The 22731-nt window shown below is 56.5% G+C and overlaps 1 protein-coding gene across 1 annotated transcript; it reads right to left on the bottom strand.

The window, feature by feature from the left end:
* Positions 1–8669: 8669 nt before the first annotated feature.
* Positions 8670–22008, bottom strand: LRFN1 (leucine rich repeat and fibronectin type III domain containing 1). Its single transcript, XM_075537307.1, has 5 exons — positions 21874–22008; positions 19395–19427; positions 17381–17435; positions 15022–16464; positions 8670–10394 (listed from the first exon to the last, which is right to left on the bottom strand). Exons 4-5 carry the CDS (start codon positions 16425–16427, stop codon positions 9494–9496), a joined length of 2307 nt encoding a protein of 768 aa, XP_075393422.1. The 5' UTR covers positions 16428–16464; positions 17381–17435; positions 19395–19427; positions 21874–22008; the 3' UTR covers positions 8670–9493.
* Positions 22009–22731: the final 723 nt, after the last annotated feature.

Below are 22731 nucleotides of genomic sequence, written 5' to 3'. Positions count from 1 at the left end.
CATGTGGCTATTTCGCCAGGATGAGTTTTATCAATGGTGTCCCGTTGTACCAGTGTTAAAATCTGGTCACATCACGACTCGAGCCAGACGCACCTAAGCCCTCAAGGGGACATCTCTGCTTTTTAACACTTTCGAAAGGACACTGCAGCAAATGTGCCTGATGCAAATTTGATTTCTCCGCTACTGTTTCTATGGGTGTTGGCTGGGGGCCCAAGTAAGACTAAGCCACTGGGCCACTTCCATCTCTGCTCCATTTACCCTGATGCTGCTTATTGGTCCAGTTGTGAGAAGTTGTGTTTCCTTTACATGAAGGTGTCATCCACGCTGCAGGCTGTATGTAGTCTTTGCTCTTCTTCTTCAATTTCAGGAAACAAGGGTGTATTACCTGCATTTTGCAGATTGTTCGCGAGGCTCCCTCGGTCCTCCTGCTGTGTTCTGCCTCATAAAGTCCAGCTTCTCGGATTACTTGTTCTGCCTGCAGATTAAATAACTAGGGTGAAAGAAACCAACGCTGATGCACATCTTTCCTGATTCTAAACCATGGTATCTCCTGTTCTGTTTAAATGAGTCCATCTGTACACAGGTTCCACATGAGCACGGTCAAGTGTTATGGAGTGTCCTTTCTTCAAAACATAAGTCTCACATTTTCCATGACCCGCGCAGTCTAATACCTTTGCATAGTCAATGCAACACAAGTAAACATCTTTCTGATATCCTCTGCTTTCAGTCAAGATCCACTAGCAATACCATCCCTCAGTCCACATCTTTCCCTGATTCCCGCTTGAATTTCTGGCCCTGCCCTATCAGATACTGGTTCAACCGTTTTTTTGTTTTGTTTTGTTTTTCATTTTATTGGGGCTCATACAACTCTTATCACAATCCATCCATACATCGATTGTATAAAGCACACTTGTACATTTGTTGCCCTCATCATTCTCAAAACATTTGCTCTACACGTAAGCCCCTGACATCAGCTCCTCATTTCCCCCCTCCCTCCCCGCTCCCCCCTCCCTCGTGAGCCCTTGATAATTTATAAATTATTATTTTGTCATATCTTACACTGTCCGACATCTCTCTTCACTCACTTTTCTGTTGTTCGTCCCCCAGGGAAGAGGTTATATGTAGATCCTTATAATCGGTTCTCTCTCTCTACCCCACCCTCCTGGTATCGCCACTCTCACCACTGGTCCTGAAGGGATCATCCATCCTGGATTCCCTGTGTTTCCAGTTCCTATCTGTACCACTGTACATCCTCTGGTCTAACCATATTTGTAAGGTAGAATTAGGATCATGAGAGTGGGGGGCAGGGAGGAAGCATTTAGGAGCTAGAGGAAAGTTGTATGTTTCATCATTGCTACACTGCACCCTGACTGGCTCATCTCCTCCCCGTGACCCTTCTGTAAAGGGATGTCCAATTGCCTACAGATGGGCTTTGGGTCCCCACTCCGCACTCTCCCCCATTCACAATAATATGATATTTTGTTCTTTGATGCCTGATACCTGATCCCTTCACTACCTCGTGATCACACAGGCTGGTGTGCTTCTTCCATGTGGGCTTTGTTGCTTCTGAGCTAGGTGGTCGCTTGTTTACCTTCAAGCCTTTAAGACCCCAGACGCTCTATCTTTTGATAGCCAGGCACCATCAGTTTTCTTTGCCACATTTGCTTAGGTGCAGCTGTTTTAAATTATATTCAGCACAATTTTATTTGGCGCTATCATTCCATAATTTCCTCTGTGCACACTTCATGGAACCTGGAGGCTCTAAGATTGCAAACCCTTAGGCAATCGGTCCCTAATGGTGCCGTGGTTTCTGTGGTTAAAATATTGAAACAGTGGAGAATGATGATGGCAACAAACATGCAAATGTGTTTGACACAATGGATGTATGGATGGATAGTGATAAGAATTGTATGAGCCCCCAATAAAATGATTTTTTTAAATATTGAAACAGGAGCCCTAAGGGCCTCGTGGCTACGCATTGGGCTGCCAACCACAAGGTCAGCAGTTCGAAACCACCAGCTTCTCCAAGTGAGAAAAAGGAGGGCTTCCAGTCCCATAAAGAGTTACAGTCTCAGAAACCCACACAGACAGCTCTGCCCTGTCCTACAGGATTGCTATGAGTGGGAATCGACTCAATAGCAATGAGTTTGGTTTTGCTTGTTGTAGTTTAATAGCCATTTTCCCAAGATCTTCCTGAGTCACTTCCCCACTGCTGCCCAGGCCGCTCCTCCCCTGGCACCTTGTCACAATTCAGAAACGAAAGAGTTGACCCCTTAGCCCCAATAAAAAGATTTATTAATATTTTTAAAGAGTTGACCCCTCGTGCCAGGCGGGCAGTGGGGCAGGATCTTCTTCAGGGTGTGAGCATTAGGCATTCTGATTTTGCCAAATGTGATTATTAAATAATTTGCATACACCCCCAGCTCGTCCCTGGCAAATGTGCTGGTTTGGTTTGGTTTCCCCCTCAATGGCAACACATTCTTGGACATTCCGTCAAGAGCTGCCCTCATCACATTGATTCTGGGCAGACCTGTGACCATTTCAGCCTATATAATCCAGCGGGAGGAAAGTGGCTTAGCTTCCAACATGAGGTCACAAAAGTTCACCCCCGGTATAGCAACAGGCCAAGTGCATAACCACTGATGAATGGATTAAAACAACGTGGTTTATCCAGACAGTGGAATAATACCAGTCATAAAGAGAATGAAGTCCGGAGCCATACGGTGCCTGTGCTGTGACGTGGGTGAACCGTGAGAATGAAATAAACCACACCCCCAAAAAGGACAAAGGTCACATGACTTCACTTATTATGAAATACCTAGAACAAGCAAATGCATAGAGCCTAGGAGGAGAAAGGGGGCACTTCTTTCTTAGGGGGCACTGAGTCCCTGCTAAGAGTGATGGGAAATTTTGGAAACAGAGTGGTGATCATTTCACAACGCAGCGAATGCAACGCATGCTACAGAATTGCACGATTAAAAAAAAAAGGCTGGTTGGGCAATCCTTTGGGTAGATGTGTTTTTGCCGCAATAAAATTAATTAAAAAGAAAAAGGATAGATGGTGCCACGTTCACCTAGCTCTCCTGGCACACCCTCCTGGGACATCCTCTCTCGGAATTCAGCCTCCGAGCCCAAGCACATGAAGAAGCCACTTGTAGCTGCTCCAGCTGGCGGTCCCAGCTGAGGTCATCTCTGAGTCACTCCTGCCCAGATCCCAGGCGTGTATGCGCAGAGCCTCCAGCTGGTTCCCAGCCAGGCCCACAGGGAGCAGAGACCAGCCATTCCAGATGTCCCTGCTCACACGCCTGAGCCAAGCTTCACAGAATGATCTGTGAGCTACGCACTCAGTGGGGTTTGCTGTGCAGTCGTGGCGCATGGGAACAGCGTGACAGCCATCAGGTCATCACAATCCATTGTGAGGTGTGTCGCAAGACATTTAGGACCGAGAGTAACTCACCCGCTCAAGTTTCTGGATGGTTGACCCCTTTGTCATACTGCGGGCCTTTCGGCATCGTTCCCATGGCCCCATCACTCTCCCGGCCTCCTACCTTGAGTGTTTTCTTGACTGGGAGACGAAGGGGCTGGAGGTAGAAGTATACACTAGGAACTGCACAGCCACGCCGCTACATCACAAGGCCTGTCAATGGCAGATTCCATGGGTTTCCCTACTAATAGCTAGTCACCCCTCCTTCCTGATTAAAAGAACCCCAGTCTGGGGGAGAGGGGGCAGCAGTGTGCCTGGCCCAGGCCATGAATTTCTTTCCTCTTTGCCCAATACCTGTATTCCCAGGCTCTCTTGAAGCTTGGGAGAGCCATGGGATTGAAGGACTGGGTAAATGGATTAAATTATATAATTTATGTAAAGAATTTAAAACAGTGCTTAGCACAGAGTGAACCCTACATACAATTTGGGGTGGGGAGTGAAAAATGTAGGAAACTGGAATTCAAAGATAGTGGAACATTTCTACAAACTTTTTGAAGCCACCTTGATTGATATATATTGATATATTCTAATGTATCATAAAATATATTATAGTTATGTGATATATAGAGAATATATTATATATGATACATTCTATTTTTATATGTGATATATAGTGAATATACAATAGAATATATTATGTATGTGATATATTCTATTAGATCAATATATGTATTGATATAATGGTATCTATATAGTAGTAATAGATTATACATTCTATTTTATTATGTTATACTAAAATAGGCCCTTGGTGATACCAAAGCTATTCCATCAAAGCCTCAGAACCTCCAAACTCCAGATTTTTCATTAGCTACCTGAATGGCTTTCACGCCTAAGGCATGTTCATTGTTTTTTCTATTTCTTGTAGCCAAATGCATTTCTCATAAATCCTTCTGTCTTCCCAGCGCCAAATCCCGAATGGGTGGTCAATTAATATTTAATCATTAAAACATTTGAATCATAAGGACATCATTTACCCAAAGCCAAAGTCCGGAAGAACGAAGAACGGACACAGGAAACACAGAGAGGAAGTGGGACAAGTGATGTGATGTTGTGGGGATTGCATTCAATGAACTCAATCAGCACACCTGTGATTGTCAACTAGAAAACCTGGTCTGCTCTCTACAGGTTCACCCAAATTCACAAGTTTTCTACAAAGCAGAAAAATGGACTCTAGGTTGAGGCCTGTGCCATAGAAATAAGGTTTCAGATCTCCGCGTTGAGAAGGGATTTTAGCCTGATATATTGTCCTGCCCACTGTCCCCTTCCAGTAACAACGTCTCAATTTTCCCTTGAAGACTGACCCCATTTCTATGCCCTCATTTGGTGGGATATAGGAGTCTGGCCTGACCAAAGAAAGCACTCCATCTCCAGGCAGCGGTGGTGGCTGCCTTTGTGTAACCATCCCCCTGCTTGAGACATGGCCCACTACTCTCCCTCCCTCCCTCCCCATCCCCTCCCCAGCTCCCCAAGTCCTCCCCTGGCTAGTATCCACCCAGACTCTATGTCTGAGCTCAATGTCACCTCAAGCTGTTCCGACCTACGTTTGCTGGTAACTAAGTGGGTCGAGGAACCCCAGTGGCACAGTGGTTAAACGTTGAGCGGCTAACCATGAGGTTAGCAGTTCAAAACCAACAGCTGCTCCTCAGGAGAAAGATGAGGCTTTCTACTCCCAAGAGTTGCCGTCTTAAGGTAGTTCTACCCTGCCAATGGAGTTGTTGTGAGTCAGAATCAACTTGATGACAGTGAGTGAGTGAGTGAGTGAGTGAGTGAGTGAGTGAGTGAGTGAGAATCAGGTTGGACCATATATGAAATTACTACCATTCTACCTTTGCTGACTCACAAAAAAATGGCAGTTGATGCCATATTGTTCATCCTAAGCTTCAACAACCCTCTCCGCAGGCCACATGACCTCCACCTGACCAATCAAAAAACAAAGTTCCTTGTCATAAATCTGTGCTGGAGTGATCATGTGACACCCCCCAAAAAAAAAATCTGGCCAATCAGAGCTCTTCCCTAGATACAGATATCTTTTTTTTTTTAATTCAAGATTTGAGGCGCCTCCATTTCGCCTCCAGGTGAAGGTGCTGGAAGGATTGGTTCTGAGTCTGCCAATGAATGACGGTTTCCACGTCACGCGCAGTCGAAGGGACTGATCTGAGCGGAGACGAAAGAAAGGAGAGGTGGGTAGGGAGTGAGTCATAGCTGGCTTCAGTCAGGGTCTAGCTCTTGAGGCCCTGGTTCCTGTAACTTCAGCCTTAATTCCATTTGCTTCCTGAACAGAGCCAACAGATGCCTCCTTTTCATGTCTGATCCAGCTCAACGGAATTTCTGCTATTGGTCATCAGAAGACCCCAATACACGCTCCAGATCCTCCAGCTGGACCAGGGAGCATCTCTGGGCTCCTACAGTTACCTGGACCAGCCCCTACCTTCTGCCTGTGCTGCCCCCTCCAGACCCAATGGCCCACAACCATCTGCCTGTCTTGAACTCCAGAAGGACAGGGACTGGGCTGTCTTGGTCACTGCTGTTTCCGATGCCCAGCACAGGGCCAGGCTCTGATAAGCAGATGCTCAAGCATTCGCTTCAGGTGCTACTAAGCCCTCTCTCGCCCAGTGGACCCTGGGATCTGAAGCTCTTGATTTTGAGAAATGAGCCACTCATTGTCCTTCATAGATGCTCTTCTGTTGGATTAAGGGCCCGCGTTACCAGGGAAGGAGGTGTGTCATCCAAAGGACTGGGCTTAGGAGCCTTGAAGGCCCTGAATTTGGAAACGGGCATGTGCCAAGATCTCAAGGGGCAGTTGCTGCTTCTGAAGAACCACCAATCCCAAAGCTGGGTTCTCCCCAGAAATCAGATCACCTCGCTCCCCTGACTGCAAACCTCCCTTGAGCTTCCCACAGCTCTGTGAATAAGCAAGCCTTCCCGCCTCACCACAGCCCGCAAGGCTATGCAGAGCACACTTACCTCACCCATCTCCTCCCTGGCCCCACACCCCACCACCACTCCAGTCCAGCCCCACGGTACGCCGCTGCCCCGGGGCTTTTGCACACTCTGTTCCTTTGACTTGGAATGCTTTTCCGTGGCACTTCCCACAGTGGATGGACAGAGGTCTGCAAACTCTCTGACCTCAAACGAGTCCAGGCCTCGCAGCCACTCCCTGGCCATCATCCTATTTATATGTTTAGCTGGACGCTTACTCGCCATGACCTTTTGTTTGCTCTCAGCTCTCTGGGGAAAGATTGTCCTTATTTTGTGTATTTTGTTTCCCCGCAGTGTGCCTGCGGAGGATCGCCTGCCTGATGGACAGGAGTTGAGGAAGGCGACTTTCTCATCATGGCTCTGGGGGTCCCCGGCTGTCGGCTCTTAGACAAACTCCTGGAGCTCTCTGGGCTTCCGATTCCTCCTCACCGGATGCCTGCTGCAGGGTCTAACGGCACCCATGCTTCCCCAGTTACTTCCCCTCAAGAGTGTAAGGTTTGCCTGTGCCCAATCTGGGCGTCAGCGAGGGTGTGGGAGCACCGGGTCTGGCAGGTGTGAAAGCCTCCATCATCCCCAGAGTGGGAGCGTCGTGATGACTGAGAGAGGAGTGTGGCAGGGCCACCGGGTGGGGGAGCCTCCTGGCCTGCCGATTTTCCTGCCTCTGTCCTTGCTGCCTCCCACCCTGTCTGCCCAGAGCCAGCCTCCTCCCGCTTGCTCTCCATTTCTATTTCTGTCTTTCTCTGCTCTTCCCCAGGCCTCAGGGGGCCCTGGGCTGGCAAGGAAACCTTCCTCCTTCCCCCTCAGAATCAGGAAGGAGCGTCCAGTGGGGAGTCCCACAAGGGCTGGGGTGCCCCCACCCCAACCAGCCATCTGGAGATACTCCCATAACCGCACCACCCTCTGTGCACCCAGAAGACCCCCTTTTCCACCATGGAAAAGGGGGTCTTCTGGGTACACAGACACCTAGGAGTCTGGAGCCTGCAATGAGCCCTCCCTCTCCCCTCCCCCCACCAAGCTGGCTCTAAATACCCGAACATTCAGCTCAGGTCACGGTCATGCAGACCCAAAAGTGACGTCGCCGTGGTGGTGAGGACAGGAACAGAGGGCAAGCTACTGCTTGGCTGTGTCTTCCCTGGGCAACGCACTCATGGGCTCAGAAGTCCCTGTCTGGAAAATGGGCCCATGGACATCTACCCCGTAGTTGTCAGGTCTCAGCAATTTGGTGCGTAGTCCAACCGTCCCTGCACGTGAAATGACTAGTCCATGCCTGGTTAACTCCAACCCCCTGCTGTCCAGTTGGTGCCGAGGAGAAAAGCCCCCACGGGGCTTCCCAGGCTGCACATCTCGGCAAAAGCAGATCATCGTGGCCTCTTTCTGCTTTGGAGCCCTGGTGGGATCCAACGGTTTATCTTTATGTGAGCGGGTGAGTTACAGCATCGAGGATCCTTAAAGCCAAGTTCACTCACTACCCTGCATTCGATTCTGACTCATCGTGACCCTCCCTGTGGGCCAGGGCAGAACTGCTCCTAGATAGTTTTCGCAGATTGCAATGCCTTATGGGAGTTGAAAGCCTCATCTTTCTCCATCAGAGTGGCTGCTGGTTTCAAACTGCTGAGCTTGCTGCTAGCAGGCCAATGTGCAATCCACTGCTCTACCAGAGCTCCTTAAAAACCATATTAAACCCAACTCAAGGCTGCCTCTTAGGGAACCCCTGTGGGTTTCCGAGACTGTAACTCATTAAGGGGGGTGGAAAACCCAGTCTTCCTCCCGCTGAGCTGCAGGTGGCTTCCATCGCTGACCATGCAGCCCGCAGCCTGACGTGTTTACGGTGGGCGCTACAAGTAAACTGCCTTTAAATCCGTTTGACCACCTTCTAGCTGTGTAACCTCAAGCACGTTACTTAGCTTTCCTGGACCCCACAGTCACAGTTTCTAAGCTTGCTGTGGGGACTAAACAATTTTCTCAGACACAAGGGTTGGGCATAGTGCTTGGTACAGAATCAACAACTGGTCCGTGTTCGCTATCGTCCTTTTATTCTGTTGTTTTTGCCATCTCTCTCCGGAGACGGACGCCTGTGCGAGAGTCCCCCTGGCCCCTGGCTTCCCTCGGCCTCGCAGTCCTTCTGCTGCAATCTAGGGTCACCCTTCCCCAACCCCCAAGACACACACAGACACACACAGAGGTCACGCAGAGCGGCCTCGGACACAGAAAAAAGTTTAATTCTGCTGCGGCGGAGGGTCCCGGCTCCGGTAGGGAGAGGGATTTGGTTTGGGATTTTGTTCGTGTGGGGCTTTATTATGTGAACGAGGAGGGAGTAGGAAGAGTCTGGTCCTTCCAGTGGGCCCTGCCCGGGAGACTGTGTAGTGAGGAGAGATCCCAAGACTGGGACAAAAGGGCAGGCGGGCGGGCGGAGGGAGGAAGAGAAGACAGACAGAGACAAGGGAGACAAAGTGGGAAGGACAGAGACACAGAAAACAGCGGGGCGCGGGAGAGAGACAAACAAGAGGACCGAAGAAAGGTGGACCACCATCCCCAAGCTAGACCCGATGGGACCAAGATGGAGAGGTGGAGGTGGAGGGAGGGGGCTTTGGAGGCCGACGCGGGACAGAATAGGATCTAGTCCAGCCAGATACAAGAAATGGGCCCCTCATCCCGGCCCCAGGTCCAGGGAGGGGGGAGAGGGGGGGAAGAGGGGGCTCGTGTCTCAGTGCTGCAGTTTCGGGGGGCCCTGCCCCTCCCCGCGCTTCGCTGTGTAAGGCACCGGCTCCAGCAAGGTCCGCGAGCGTGCGCAGGGGGAGGGGCAGGAGCGGGGAGCAGGGCCTGGAGGGGGGGCTCCCCAGCAGCCCGTCCCTCGCCCCCCCCCCACCCGGGCGCTTGGGCGTGGTCTGAGCCGCAGCAGCCTGCGGCCACCCCGCCTCCTCCGGGGAGGAGAAGGGCAAGTCGCCCGTGGAGTCCGCCTCCTCCTGGCGCACCGCCGGTCTCTCTGGGTGCCCTGCCCGGCCCCCAGGCGTCCTGGCGCCCGCCTGCCGCTCACACGGTACTCTCCAGCATCCACTCGGTGCTGGTGAAGGCCAGGCGCGCCCGGGCAGAGCCCAGCCCCAGGTCTTCGTCCTCCCCCGCCGCGCCCGCTCCGGCCCCGTCCAGGTGCGGCGTGGACCGGTGGCGCTTTGTCCGCCGGGCGCGGCGCGGGTAACTGTGGCTCTGGAAGAGCGCCCCGTAGTCCCCGTCGAACGAATAGCGCTGCTGCGGCCTGGGCCGGGCCGGCGCGCCCCCCGGAACCAGAGCCAGCGTCGGGGGCGCCGAAGCTGGCGGCCCGAGCGCCCCGGACCGGCTCCTCCGAGGCCCCGCCGAGGCCCGAGGCTCCACCCCAGAAGTTTCCTCGGACGGCAACAGGCACAGCGAGGTGGCCGAGCCGCCCAGAGAGCGTCCTAGGGCCGCCTCCGGTTCCGTGGGGGCCGCCTCCGCCGCGGTGGCCTTGGCCTCGGCTGCGGGGGCGCCAGGAGTGGCCACCTCGCGCAGCGCCTCGTAGCGGTCAAGGGCCGGCGGCGGCGGGGCCTGCGCCGCGCCTGCGCCGTTGGTCTGCGAGCACACGTGGCTGACCCTCGGGGGCGACCTGGAGGTGCCCTTAACGCGGCGGCCGTCCCCGTCGCCGTAGACCTTGTAGCGGATCATAAGCAGGACGATGAAGACGAGGACCGAGGCCACGATGACGCCCCCGATGGCGATGATCATGGTGCCGCCGAGGAAATGGGCTCGCAGCGGGCGGCAGGGTGCCGGGTCCCCAGCCGTGGTGAACTGCACGCAGCCCACCACGCGCGTGGCCGGCAGCGCCGTGGCCCCATCGTCGTAGACAGCCAGCACGCACAGGTCGTAGGCACGGCCGGCCGCCAGATCATTCACCAGGAAGGTCTGGCTGGTGGACGGGATCATCCTGCGGAAAGAGGAGGGGATTGGGGCGGGGTCAGCCCCAGCTGGACCACGCTTATTTATTTGCATGCTCTACCCACAGCAACCATGACAAGGGGTGCCTGACCACTCCAATGCCAAACTCGCCGCCATCCTGGAGATTCCAGCTCATAGCGACCCTATAGGGCAGGGGAGAACTGGTCCTGTGAGTTTCTGAGATTGTAACTGTTACCGTTCACGGTTAACGGCTGAGCCGGCTGGTGGTTTCAAACTGCTGACCTTGCACTTAGCAGCCCACCGGGTAACCACTACGTCATCACCAGGGTTCCTGTGCCTAACTGGTAGCTGGGACAAAATCAACATTCAAGCCCCTTATCAACCTGGTGGCACTCTTGTTACGCGATCCTTTCATCTGCTTCTCACTCAGGGCTGCAGGCTTGCCACCTACTGGGACAGTAACTGCCATTTCCCTTAATGACCCAATGCTACAGGCTGCGCCCTTTGATTGTATGCCCTGCCCACAAGAGTCATTTATCCCCTCCTAGGACTGCTGCCAAGCGCCCTTATCTACACATTCCCAGGCTTTAAGAGACTGCTGCTACAGGCCACGCCCCCATGCCTACATGCCCCACCCCAAGGATGTCAGTCATTCCTTCAGGAGCAATGGGTGAATGTTCTTGTTTGGATTCTCCATACTCCATCTAGCAAGGTACCAGTGCTCTAAGCCACTCCCCCACCACATGCCAAATGGCCCACTTGGGTTAGGTCCCCTGCTGTACCCAGGACGATGTCCACTATTTGCATGTCCCACTCCTGGTGAGACAACAGGCCCTCGTGTCTCTGTACTAACAGATGTCCCCAAGCCAGGCTTCCAGGTAAGTTTCACCCACGCCCAAGTGACATTTCACCAATCATTTGTTCCTTCACTTCTAAGGGCCACTGCCTTCAAAGAAGGGACAGTGCAGAAAAGTGACAAGGCTGCCAGACTGCCTGATTTAGAATCTCTCTCCTACTCTTCGGCTCGTGAACCTTCAGGAAGTCTCTTGGATCTCCCTGCCTTGGTTCCCCCCAATTGGGAAAAATGAGCGTTCCTTTCCAGACAGCAGAGATGGTGTGGGGACTGAATGGGTTAACAGCTCCAGAGCCAGGCACTCAGTCATGATCTCATCATTGCCAGCAGGCATCCCATCACTCGTGGCCAGTAACACTTCCCGTACCTTACACTCCGCTGCCAATTGCTGCTCCCGATCTAGAAGACCCACCCTCCGGTGGGCCAGCACCACAAGGCCTTGCCCCTCTGTGCGGCACATCCCTAGCACACTGTCACCCAAATCCAGGTGCTAGGTCCAGTCCCATCTAAATAAACCACATTGCAAGCCCGGCAGTCAACCTCGCCCGCTTCCCTCTCCTGAAAGAAAAACAGCCTGTGTTCTTAGTGGATCACCTGACACAAACCGCCCCCTCATCCGCAGGGAGTGGGCAGAGCAAGCCCCGCCTCCTCTTGAAGCCACACCCCCCACCTCCGTGGGTTTTCTTACCTCTCAGAAGCTTCACCTGCCCTTCCACCCAGGCCACCTTCGGTCCTGAAGCTCCGCCCAGTACCCTACTTCCAAGAGGTTCCTCTGCCACCACAAGTCACCCTCCAAAAGCAGCCACCAAACTCACTGCCATCGAGTCAGTACCCACTCCTAACGGCCCTATAGGGCAAGGTAGAACTGCCCCTGTTGGTTTCCAAGACTATAACTCTTCACAAAAGGAAAAACACCTGGTCTGTCTCCATCAGAGCAGCTGATGGTTTTGAACTGCTGACCTTGCAGTTAGCAGCCAGCCCAACTCATAACCACTACACCACCAGGGCTCCGTTTCCAACAGAAAGACTTCAAGTAAGAGCCCACCCACTCCTCCCACTCTGCCCCTGCCTGCCATTTTGAAGGTCCAGAGCCCCACCCTAACCATCCCTGCCTCTCCTAGCTCGGAGTCTTCCTCTTCCTCTCCCTCATGTGCCCCCCAGAATCCCTTGGATTCTGTTTGCCCCTTTCCCCCAAAGAACCAATTGCTCAGGGCTCCTTTCTGTTCAAGGACAGAAGCAAGTGGTTTCCTTAAGAAGGCTCGAGCCCTGGCTTCTCTAATTGGCCACAAGGCCCAAGCAAGCAGCTGAGCAGGCTTCTGGTTGGATGTCACCTCCACCCATGGCGGCAGAGAAGAAGTTAACTCCTGCTGTACCATAGCATAAGCATCTGCAAGGGAGGGATGAGAGGTTGGAACAGTGGCCCTAAGGGGAAGGGCAGAGACCCAGGGCCCGCTGGCCAGCGGGGAAGGGGGCCTTCAGCATCTGCCTACACCTGGGGACCTGTGAACAGCCCCTCTTCCTTCACCTTCTACAGTGGCCAAGGTACCCAGAGAGAAGGATAGAGAGATGGGGGGGGGGGGAAGACAGATGCAGGCACGAGAACTCTTGAGCATCTATTTAGCTGTCGACTCTACCCCTGCCAGGCAAACAGTAGGCGCTCAATACCTGTGTGCTCCATGTTGAGAGGGTAAACTGGGATGCTGGTGCTCGGCTCCTTACTGTGTGACCTTGGGCAGTGGGCTTCGCCCCAGAGCTTCAGTTTCTCTAGCTGGAAAATGGCAGGGGTGTGGGGAGGGCAGGGGAGAGTTATCGCTGCCTCATAGCAGAGTCAGAAAGATCGAATGAGAGGGCATTCCTTGGGATGAAGTCCCTTGTCACCATTTTTGTTTTGTTTCGAGGTTGGCCCTCCTGTACAGAGTCTCCGCTCTCTCTGTAGGCCCAGGGCCCAGCGTAGGAGCTGGCTTCCAGCAGGCCATGCTCCAGATGGGAGGGCAACACAGGGAAGACAGAGAGGATGAGGGAAAGAGGCATTTATTCATTCAACTGACCACAGGGGAAGCGCCTACTATGTACCAGGCAAGCCCTGGGAAAGGTAGAGACAGAGACCAGGAGGCAGGCATCTTCCCAAAGGTGAGGGGAAGGCTGGGCCCCTTAGGTGCCCCTCCAAGTGACCTCACACACAGGAGGAAGTAGTCTATAGGCACTCAGCAGTGCCCACAGGGTGGCAGGGGCCAGGAAGAGAGCTGGCCACACTGTCGGCCACCATTTAGCAAATGCCCATCATGTCCCAGCTCTGGGATCAAGAGCAATATTCAAAAAAATCATTCTTCTACAGCAGTGGTTCTCCACTTTCCTCATGCCGTGACCCTTCAATACAGTTCCTCATGTGGTGGTGACCCCCCCCAACCAGAAAATTATTTTCGTGGCTACTTCATCACTGTCATTTTGCCACTGTTACGAATTGGGCAACCGCTGTGAAAGGGTCGTTCGACCCCCCCCAAAGGGGTCACAACCCACAGGTTGAGAACCGCTGGTCTAGAGTCAGAACAAGGCAAAGGTGCCACTTGGTTCTGTTGCCCGTGCTTCCTTCTCCTGGGCTCTGAGCTCACTGAGGTCCTGAGGGATGAATGTCCTCGTGGTCTCTCTGTGCCCCCAGCAGGAGCTCAGTGACAAATGAGGGGAAGAGAGGTGAGGACAGAGACAAGCAAGAGAAAGAGGACGGGAGGATGTAACCATCTGTGGCCGTCTACCCCACACAGGTAGGTCTGTCCACACCAAGGCAGGAACTTCTAAAGCAATAGAGGGTGGCAGTCACTTAGGTATCTCTCAGATGGTCTGCTATCTCTACATGCTACCAGTGGGTTGGCAGAGTGTCGCTGAGCTATGGGTGATTCGTATAAACGAATACAGGCAGTCCTCGGATCCTGAATGAGTTCTATTCCTAAGTCCGCCTTTAAGCCAAATGTGGATGTAAGTCGGAACAGTAGGCACTGTCTGTAAGACAAAGGTTTGTCTTAGTCTACTGTGTACCTGTCTGTGCACGAAATTCATTGAAGAAACACTTCCGGGTGCACCAGAGCATCCTTCCCACAGTAAGACGGCAATCATCATTTCTAGCAAATCACAAAGTCCCACTCATATGTAATTATAAACCATTCTATGGGCAGGGTGGGTTTTTTTTTAATGTTTGAAATGAACTTGTATGTTATTAAAGACTCCAAGTCCATTTCAGTTGTACTGTTCCTCCTTTTTCAGCCACTCAGACCCACATTGAGATCTGAGGGGGAAGGACTGTGGAGAGCTTATACGGGAAGGGCTTGTAGTGGTGGGTCATATTTAAGTGGTATCTTCACAGCCTGGGGACTGCGTGTGTGTGTGTGTGTGTGTGTGTGCGCGCGCACGCATGTACGTACACACTATCAAATCAATAGCAACCCTGTAAGACAGGGAAGAACTGCCCCTGTGGGTTTCCAAGATCGTAACTCTTTAAGCCGGTAGAAAACTGCCTCTTTCTCCCACAAAGCTACTGGTGGCTTCAAACTACTGACCTTGGGGTTAGCAGCCCAGAGCATAACCACTACACCACGAGGACTTTCTCGGAGAGCCACACACCCAAGAGTGCAAGGATCGGGCCCACCTACTATTACAGTCACGTCAGTGCCCAGCCCTGGTCTGGCTCCCGTAATTGTGGCATTCGGATTGGCTGAATGAATGAGCGAGGGACAGGACTAGGAAGAGGAGGCCATAGAATGAGTCAGGACCCTGGACAGGTCTGTACGGCCCCCTGGGCCCGCACACCCACCTGTAGACGAGGGAATCGTCCACCGAGCTGTTGTACTGCACCTGGTACATGCGGATGCCAGGCACGGGCCTCTGGGCTGGCCAGCGGATGAGCGCGGAGTTTGAGGTCAGCTCGGCGGCCACCAGCCTGCGGTCCGCGGCCGAGTCATTGATACCAGGCCGGCCGGGCGTGGCGATGTCCGAGGAGCCCGGCTCCGTCAGAGGGGGCGGAGCGGCCGGCGGGGGCGCCATCAGGGGCAGCGGCACCACGCACACCTCCACGGGCGCCGTGGCCTCTCCCGCGGCGTTGGAGGCGATGCACGTGAACGTGCCGCTGTCCCGCAAGGTGGTGATGGTGACATCCAGCGTCCCGTCCCCCCGGACCCGGGTCCGGCTGGAGTTCCCCAGCAGCCGTCCATCAGGGGCCACCCAGTGGACCACCGGCTCAGGGTCCCCCACCGCCCGGCAGCGCAGGCTGACAGCCTGGCCCTCCACCACCAGGGCACGGCCGCCGGCCTGCCGCGTGATCAGCGGAGGCTCGCACAAAAACTCCTCCTCGGGGATGGACCAGAAGTAGCGATCGGTCAGGTGCTCCGGCGTGGCGCACGTCTCCAGGTCGTCCACCCGGGTCAGCCGGCGCAGCCAGAGCAGCTCGCAATTGCAGTGCAGCGGGTTCCCGCCGAAGCTGACGGCCAGGGGCGTGGGCGGCCGGGGCCCAGCGCCCTGCGAGCGCAGGAAGAGCCCGTCGGGCGGGAGTTTATGCAGGCGGTTGGAGGTCATGTCCAGGCGGACCAGTTTGTGCAGCTGCACGAAGGTGCCCTCGGCGATGTGGTCGATGAGGTTGTGGTCCAGCGTGAGGGTGTTCAGGTTCACCATCTGGCCCACCGCCTCCCAGGGCAGCGCCTCGAGGTTATTGTAGGACAGATCCAGGTCCTCCACGGTGGCCAGGAACGCGTCGAAGGCGGCCGACTCGACCCGGCGGATCTGGTTGTTGCCCAGGATCAGGTGGCGGAGGTTGCCCAGGCCTCGGAGCTGGTCGCCACGCACCTCGGCCAGGCGGTTGCTGTCCAGGTGCAGGGCGCGGAGGGCGCGGAGGTCGGCGAAGGCGCCAGCCGCCACCTGGCCGATGGTGTTCCGGGAGAGGGTGAGGTGCACCAGGCTGGTCATGTTGGCGAAGTCACGGCGGCGGACAGCCGCAATGAAGTTGTCTGTGAGCCGCAGCTCCACGACGCGCCGGTCGATGGCCGGAGGCACAAAAAGCAGGCCGGTCTTGGCGCACAGCATGGTCAGCGTGGGCGCCACGTTCTGGCAGATGCAGCGGCCCGGGCAGGGCTGGCCCCGAGAGGCCCCTGCCCAGAGCAGCAGCAGGAAGGGGAACGCAGCCGGTGGCGGCGAGAGGAGCGCCGAGGAGGAGGGGCCTGGGGCCATGGTGCAGTGGGCAGGTGGGGGGAGTGGGCGGAGAGACCTGAAAGGGAGGAGGCGTGTTACCCAGGCCCAGCGGGGGCCACTGGGATGCCCTGCTAGGAACCCCCTCCTCTCCTGACCACTGGGACACACAGGCCAGTGACAGGTCTACGAATCAACCAACATGTTCACTGTTGGTTCACTCGCTGCCATGGAGTCTACTTCAAATCATAGGGACCCTAGAAGCCACATCAGAACTGCCTCCTGTGGGCTTCTGAGACTCATTTTTTTTTATGAGCTTACAAAGCCTCATCTTTCCCCCTGGGAGCCGCTGATGGTTTCAAACTTCTGACCTTGCAGTTAGCAGCCCTAGGCATAACCCACTATGCCACGACAGATTACCATTATTTCCCTGCTGGCTGGAATACTGCCACAGCTCCCCCACCCCCAGCACCCTGCTTCCTCCCCCCACCCCTCCCCGAACCAGCCACCAGAGAGGTCACACCTAGCCCATGGCAGGCCTTCCAGCACCCACAAGATATTCTGAGAAAGACTGCTGACTAAGGTTTTAAGACCCTGGATTTCAAAGCCATATATATTTTTTTTTTAATTCAAACTCACTGCCATCAAGTGGATGCTGACTCACAGTGACCGGACAAGACAGGGTAGAACTGCCCCTGTGGATTTCTGAGACTAACTCTTCACTGGAGTAGAAAGCCCTGTCTCCTTGGTGTACTAGCCCCCACCCCCACCCCTACCCCGACGAAAACCTGTAGCCGACAGTTTGATCTCATGTCACAGCAAGCCCAGAAGACAGAGTAGAGCTATCCCCATAGAGTTTCTTTATGGAAGCAGACGGCCGTATCCTCCTCCCTGGGTTTGAACCGCCCACCCTTGGGCTGGCGGCGGAACCGTTCACCACCGTGAGCCACCGGGGTTCCTGCCCCGGGATTGGGATCCTAGCCCTTGACACTTACTAGCCGTGCGACGTCGGGCAAGTATGTGAAGCTCTCTGAATCTGGGTTTCTTCATCTGTAAAATAGAGAGAGAAGCAGGTCTTACCTCGGGGAGGGCCCATGGCTTCATCAACACAGCAGCCACGGCCTCTTGCCCACGCGCTCAGGCACGCTCTCCCGTGTCACTCTCCGCACCATCAGCGCTGCACGCCATTCTGAAGACGGAGCGCTGAGGAGCCCGGCAGACCCAGTTCCGATTCCAGCTCACGACATGCCAGCTCCGGGACCGTCCCCAAGCCCGCGCTGGTCATCATTTGTGCCATGACCTGCAGACTGTCCCGTGTCCACTGGCTTGTGGTGAGGGTTCAGTGAGCTCTTGCCTGGGAACCACGGGACACAAGGCTGGGTACACAGTAAGCACTCGATAAATGCTAGGGTGCCCCCCACTTCCTGCAGTGGCAGAGAGAAGCTGAAGGTGGGAGGGGCCCAGGAAACACCCACAGAGCCTCCTGCTAGGAGCCTGAATTCACCCTCGGCACTGCTACGCTATGCTGCTCCTGCTGAAGCCGATGGGTGGGGGTACACACAGGCCTCACATGCTCAGATACAGCCACACATGCCTGCACGCACACACACACACACACACACACACACACACACACACACATACACACTCCCGCAAGCCTCTGCTCCAGGCAAAACCTTCCGGTGGGGATTCCCCCTGCGGCGGCTACAGCCCACGACATGTCACCTCCCATCACAACAGAGGGTGGGCGAGGAGGGGGGTGAAGAAAGAATGGATGGGAAGGGGGCGTCCCTGGAACTCTTGTCACCCCATCATACCTCGGGCCCCCGCCCCTGCGGGCCCCACCTTCGGGGCCTCTGCCGTTTGGGCTGAGGCCTGAAGTGGTTCTCCCCCTGCCCAGAAGGAGTGGGGATGGAGGACATGGGAAGGGAGACCAAGGTTGGGGAGGGGGTGGGAGTGGGGAGGTGAGATGGGGAGAGGCAAAGAGAGAGAGACAGACTCAAAGAAAGAGAGAGAAGTTGGAAGAAGAGTAAATAAAGAGACAGGCAAAGAAAGACAGAACAAAGTGCAGAAAGAAAGAGAGCAAAACAAGGCAAAGCGGAGAGATGGCGGAGGGCCGGAAGGCAAGAATGTCAGTGTCCCACAAAGAGAAACAGTGAGCTGGCCACTGGGCCAAAGACCAACCGCAGGCAGGACAGGGCAGCCCACCACCTCTGCATCTCCACCCTTCATCCGGCCTTCACTACTTCCAGGACACGACTCTCGGTGGAACAGAAAACCACTGGCCTGTAAGCCAGACTCCCGAGAAAGCCGGACTCTGTCCCTGTTCCCACAGAGACTCCATTTGAAGGGCACTGGACCAGGCAGCCTGAGTTTGCCCTCCCCCCACCCTCCCAACTCCCTGCTATGTGACCACAGGCAAGGCAAGGGGCTTCCCTCTTTGGGTCTCAGTGTCCTCGTCTGTAAAATGGGGTGATGCCAATGCCTGCCTCCACAGGGCTGTTGGGAGGCTACATGAAGCCAGGGTGGCAGGCGCAGACTAGTTGCTCGCTGAATAAACACTGGCTGCGTGCTAGCTGTTACACTCTGGCGGTCATTGTCTCCGGCTCTCCCTCAGCCACCAGCAGGCCCGACTCTGGGGAGGTCCCCACCCATGAACAAAATGGTAAAGCCTGTCCACTCAACTCTCGAATTCAGGGGTGGGGTCATTTCAAGTCTTGAAAGCCTCCAGTGCGTGTCGGAGATCAGAGGTCTCCTGGCCAGACACCCCCATCTGCCCCACCCATGACTTAAACGTACAGGGAGTCCTCAGTCAAGCCCACTGCCCCTGACCTTCGAGCCACCCCACCTTGGGGGAAGAGGGAGAGAGGGGCGAACACCTGGCTGTTGGGTCACCATGATATCCTCCTTCAAACTGCAAGCAACGTGCAGCCAGGGCTCCGGGCCTCCGGCCAGCGCAGAACAAGCCCAGTGCCCCCACATCCCTCCGAGCCTGCGGCCCCCACTCACCTCTCTTCAGGGAGTCAGGGCCTGGGCCAGTACCTGCAAAGGAACAAAGTGACGCTGTTAGCATCCTTCTGGTACCTTTCTGGGCTTCAGGTCCAGCCATGGGGGCTATCAGCCAAGGGACCCCTCCCTCAGCCCACCTGACGCAGCACCGCGCAGTCTCATGGAGATCTAGGTGTTTGTCTGGGCCTCAGAACTGATCACCCCAAATGCCAGGCATGTGCCCGAGGTCTCCAGAGCCCAAGGACCCCACCTCCCACCTCAAACCCAAGAGTCCAGGTCCCAGTCCTATCCTTGCTCGGGTCCAAGAAATCCAAGGCCATCATGGTTGGTCAAGTAGAGAGCCAGCGAAAAAGGGTTCGAAGGCCCTCCTCGAGATGGATTGATGCAGTGCCTACGGATCATGGCTAGGATGGGATGGCGCAGGACCCGCCTGGGCGGTCCTGGGGTTTCCGTCTGTTGTGCAGGGAGAGGGTCGCTAGGAGGTGGGGTCAATCGGTGCCATTCAACAACAGCAAACGCTTCCTCCTGGCTCCTTCAAATGGAGAATCCCAGGCCTCCAACTGGCGCCTTCCTCAAACCCAGGCGGCGGGGCCTGGCCCGAGGTCCCCTGCCCTCCTCCTTGACAGCCCTGGCGTCAGAGCCCCAGCCCACCTCACACCCCAAGTTCAAAGCTGAGCAGCACGGGGAGCTGGATAAGGTTCAGAGGCATCCACGCCAGCACATGTGGACAGGCCAGAACCCACTCAGGCAGGCCCCACCCAAGTCTCCACGGCTGGGTGTCCGGGTGTGCCCGCCATGGGCACTTGGCCTGGGGTGGGAACACACTTGTCTCCCAGTCCTAGACCTGGCCCCAGGCCTCACTACCTGGACCCCATCCTCCCTAGACCCAGAAGTGGGTCCCACCTCAGGCAGAGACTCGGGCTAGTTATCTGTGTATCACGCCATGCGCACGCACCTTCAACGCACGCACTCCCACTCCCCAGAGACCCACACTGATACACAGACACAGACTCTCATGGCTGACACACCTCCACACAACCACAGGTCACACGCGTGCCACACAGGGCCGACTTTGCTTTGCACCACCACACACGCGCTGCTACCCGGAGGCACACGCCTACAGCAGGTACACATGTGCCCAAAGATACACAGGTGCACACTCCTCAGACGACTTCGAGGCCTGCATCCACACACACACACACACACACACACACACACACAAGGTCTCACGCGTGGACACTGAACCACACAGTACATAGACGCCCGAGGCGGCTAGACACGCCAATAAGCACAGGGCCATCAAGTGACCCACAGTGGTCCCCTCCTAACAGAGCCCTCTCCCCACCACAGCCCAGACCCCTGACGGGAATTTACACACTAACAAATACACATGAAGCAAAGACCCACAGTCCCGGCTCCTCACACAAGCTGGGGTTCACACTGACATATGAGCATAGCGTGGCACCCTACCCCACCTACTTCCCACCACCCCTCCCAGCTTACCCTCGTGCCCCAGCCAGGACCAGGGGTCAGAGTTCAGCAGGTCAACAACTCTCAGAGGACCAAGGGTCCTCCAGCACCTTGCAAGCCAAGGAGCACACTCTCCCAACAGCAAGTAGCCCAAGGGTCCCCGGTCTGGCCATCTGGATGGTGGCAACTCTGGCCCCATCTGCAGATCTGGCCGGTGGGGAGAGAGGGGTGGGGTGAATAGGGAAGGGACCCCCCTTCCAGGGCCCATCTGTCCATACCTCAGCCTCTCATCCCTCCATCTGGCCACCTCCCGGCCACCCATCCCACAGCGCCCCCCCCCCTCTACCAGCCACCGGGAAGGGGAAGACATGGCCGTCTCCCCCAAGGGCTGCCGAGGACCCCACCACCACCACCATTGACATGGACCCAGGAGCGGCGAACTCCCCTCCCCCTCCACAGAGGCCTGGAGCCCCAGCCCCCGACCGGCGGCCGGGTATCCGTGGAAGCACAGACACACACCCTTGGAGACATACAACCCGCAGACACACACACACACACACACACAGATGGACACGCGGGCGGGCACACCCGGCTTCACGGACCCTGGGATGGACATCCGACCGGCACACAAACACCCGAGGCAGCTAGCCGCGCGCACACACTCGCTGGGGTGGGGGTGGGGAGCCCACACCTGGGCACACAACCCACGCACACACACCTGCACACAGCCCCTCCGATGGGTGCGCGACAGCCCCCCAGACACGCAGCCGGAGGGGGCAGCCGCTCGGGTGGACACACACGCCCGGCCGGACACACCGGCTCGGATGGACACCCAGCACACGCCCGATGGCCACACAAGCAGGGCGCCGCACACGCCGGCGCCGGGCACACACAGGGCCGCGCGAGCGCACGCCGGGCCCGCTGCAGCGCCGCGGACACACTCACACCCGCGCTCACACCGGCGCCCCCGCCCGCCGCCGCCGCCCGGGCCGCTGCGGGCCGCGCTCACCCAGCCCGGGGGGGGCCCGGGGCCCGGCCCCGCCGCCGCCGCCTCGCTCCGCGCCATGGTGGGGGGAGGGCCGGGGGAGGGGGCGCGGTGCCGCGGGGCCGCCTCCCTCCCGCCTCCCGCCCTCCCTCCCTCCCGAGCCGCCGCCGAGCTCCGCCCTCCACGCCGCCCGCCGCCCGAGCCCCGCCGCCGCCGCCGCCGCAAGGGGGGAGGGGGCCCCGACCCGAGGGGCGGGCGGGCGGCGCGGCCGCGGACCCCAGGCCCCCGCTCTGGGGGGGGCCGCTGCAGATGCCTCTCCACTGCGGAGCCGCCGCTGGCCCGCCCTCGACCACTCCCCAGCCCCACCCCCAGCTCTGCCGGCCTCCCAGGAGACCCCCCCCCAAGCCACGCCCCGATTCACTAGAAACCCCAGCTCTCCCCACCGGGAGACCTCGGGCCTTGTCCATGTACCCCCGGGACCTCAGCCCATGCCTTACCGGCTTTGGGTCCTCAGATCATCTTCTGCGGCCACCCAGGGCCACGAATCATATCCCAGACTAAGGCCCACACCCACCAGGGACCTCAGACGATGCCCCAAACGCGCAGTGGGGAGCCCAGGCTGGGTCTCAGCATGCAAGGAGCTCACGCCATCAGGGGCCTTAGGCCAGATCCCATCCAGGGGGACACTCGGCCAGGTAACCTGGTAGCACTGGGGCTTAAGCACTGGGCTGCTAACTGCAAGGTCAGGTTGGCAGTTCAAACCCACCAGCTGCTCAGGTGAAGGTAAGACTGCCCCAAACTCATGAGAGCTAAGGCTGGGGAGGTGAAGGTGGGGGAGAGGTGCGAGTAAGAGCAATGACAGCGCGCGCACACGCACACACG

The sequence above is a fragment of the Tenrec ecaudatus genome, chromosome 18 (assembly GCF_050624435.1).
Source record: "Tenrec ecaudatus isolate mTenEca1 chromosome 18, mTenEca1.hap1, whole genome shotgun sequence".
Taxonomy (NCBI): domain Eukaryota; kingdom Metazoa; phylum Chordata; class Mammalia; order Afrosoricida; family Tenrecidae; genus Tenrec; species Tenrec ecaudatus.
This window is presented reverse-complemented; position numbering and strand designations above follow the sequence as displayed.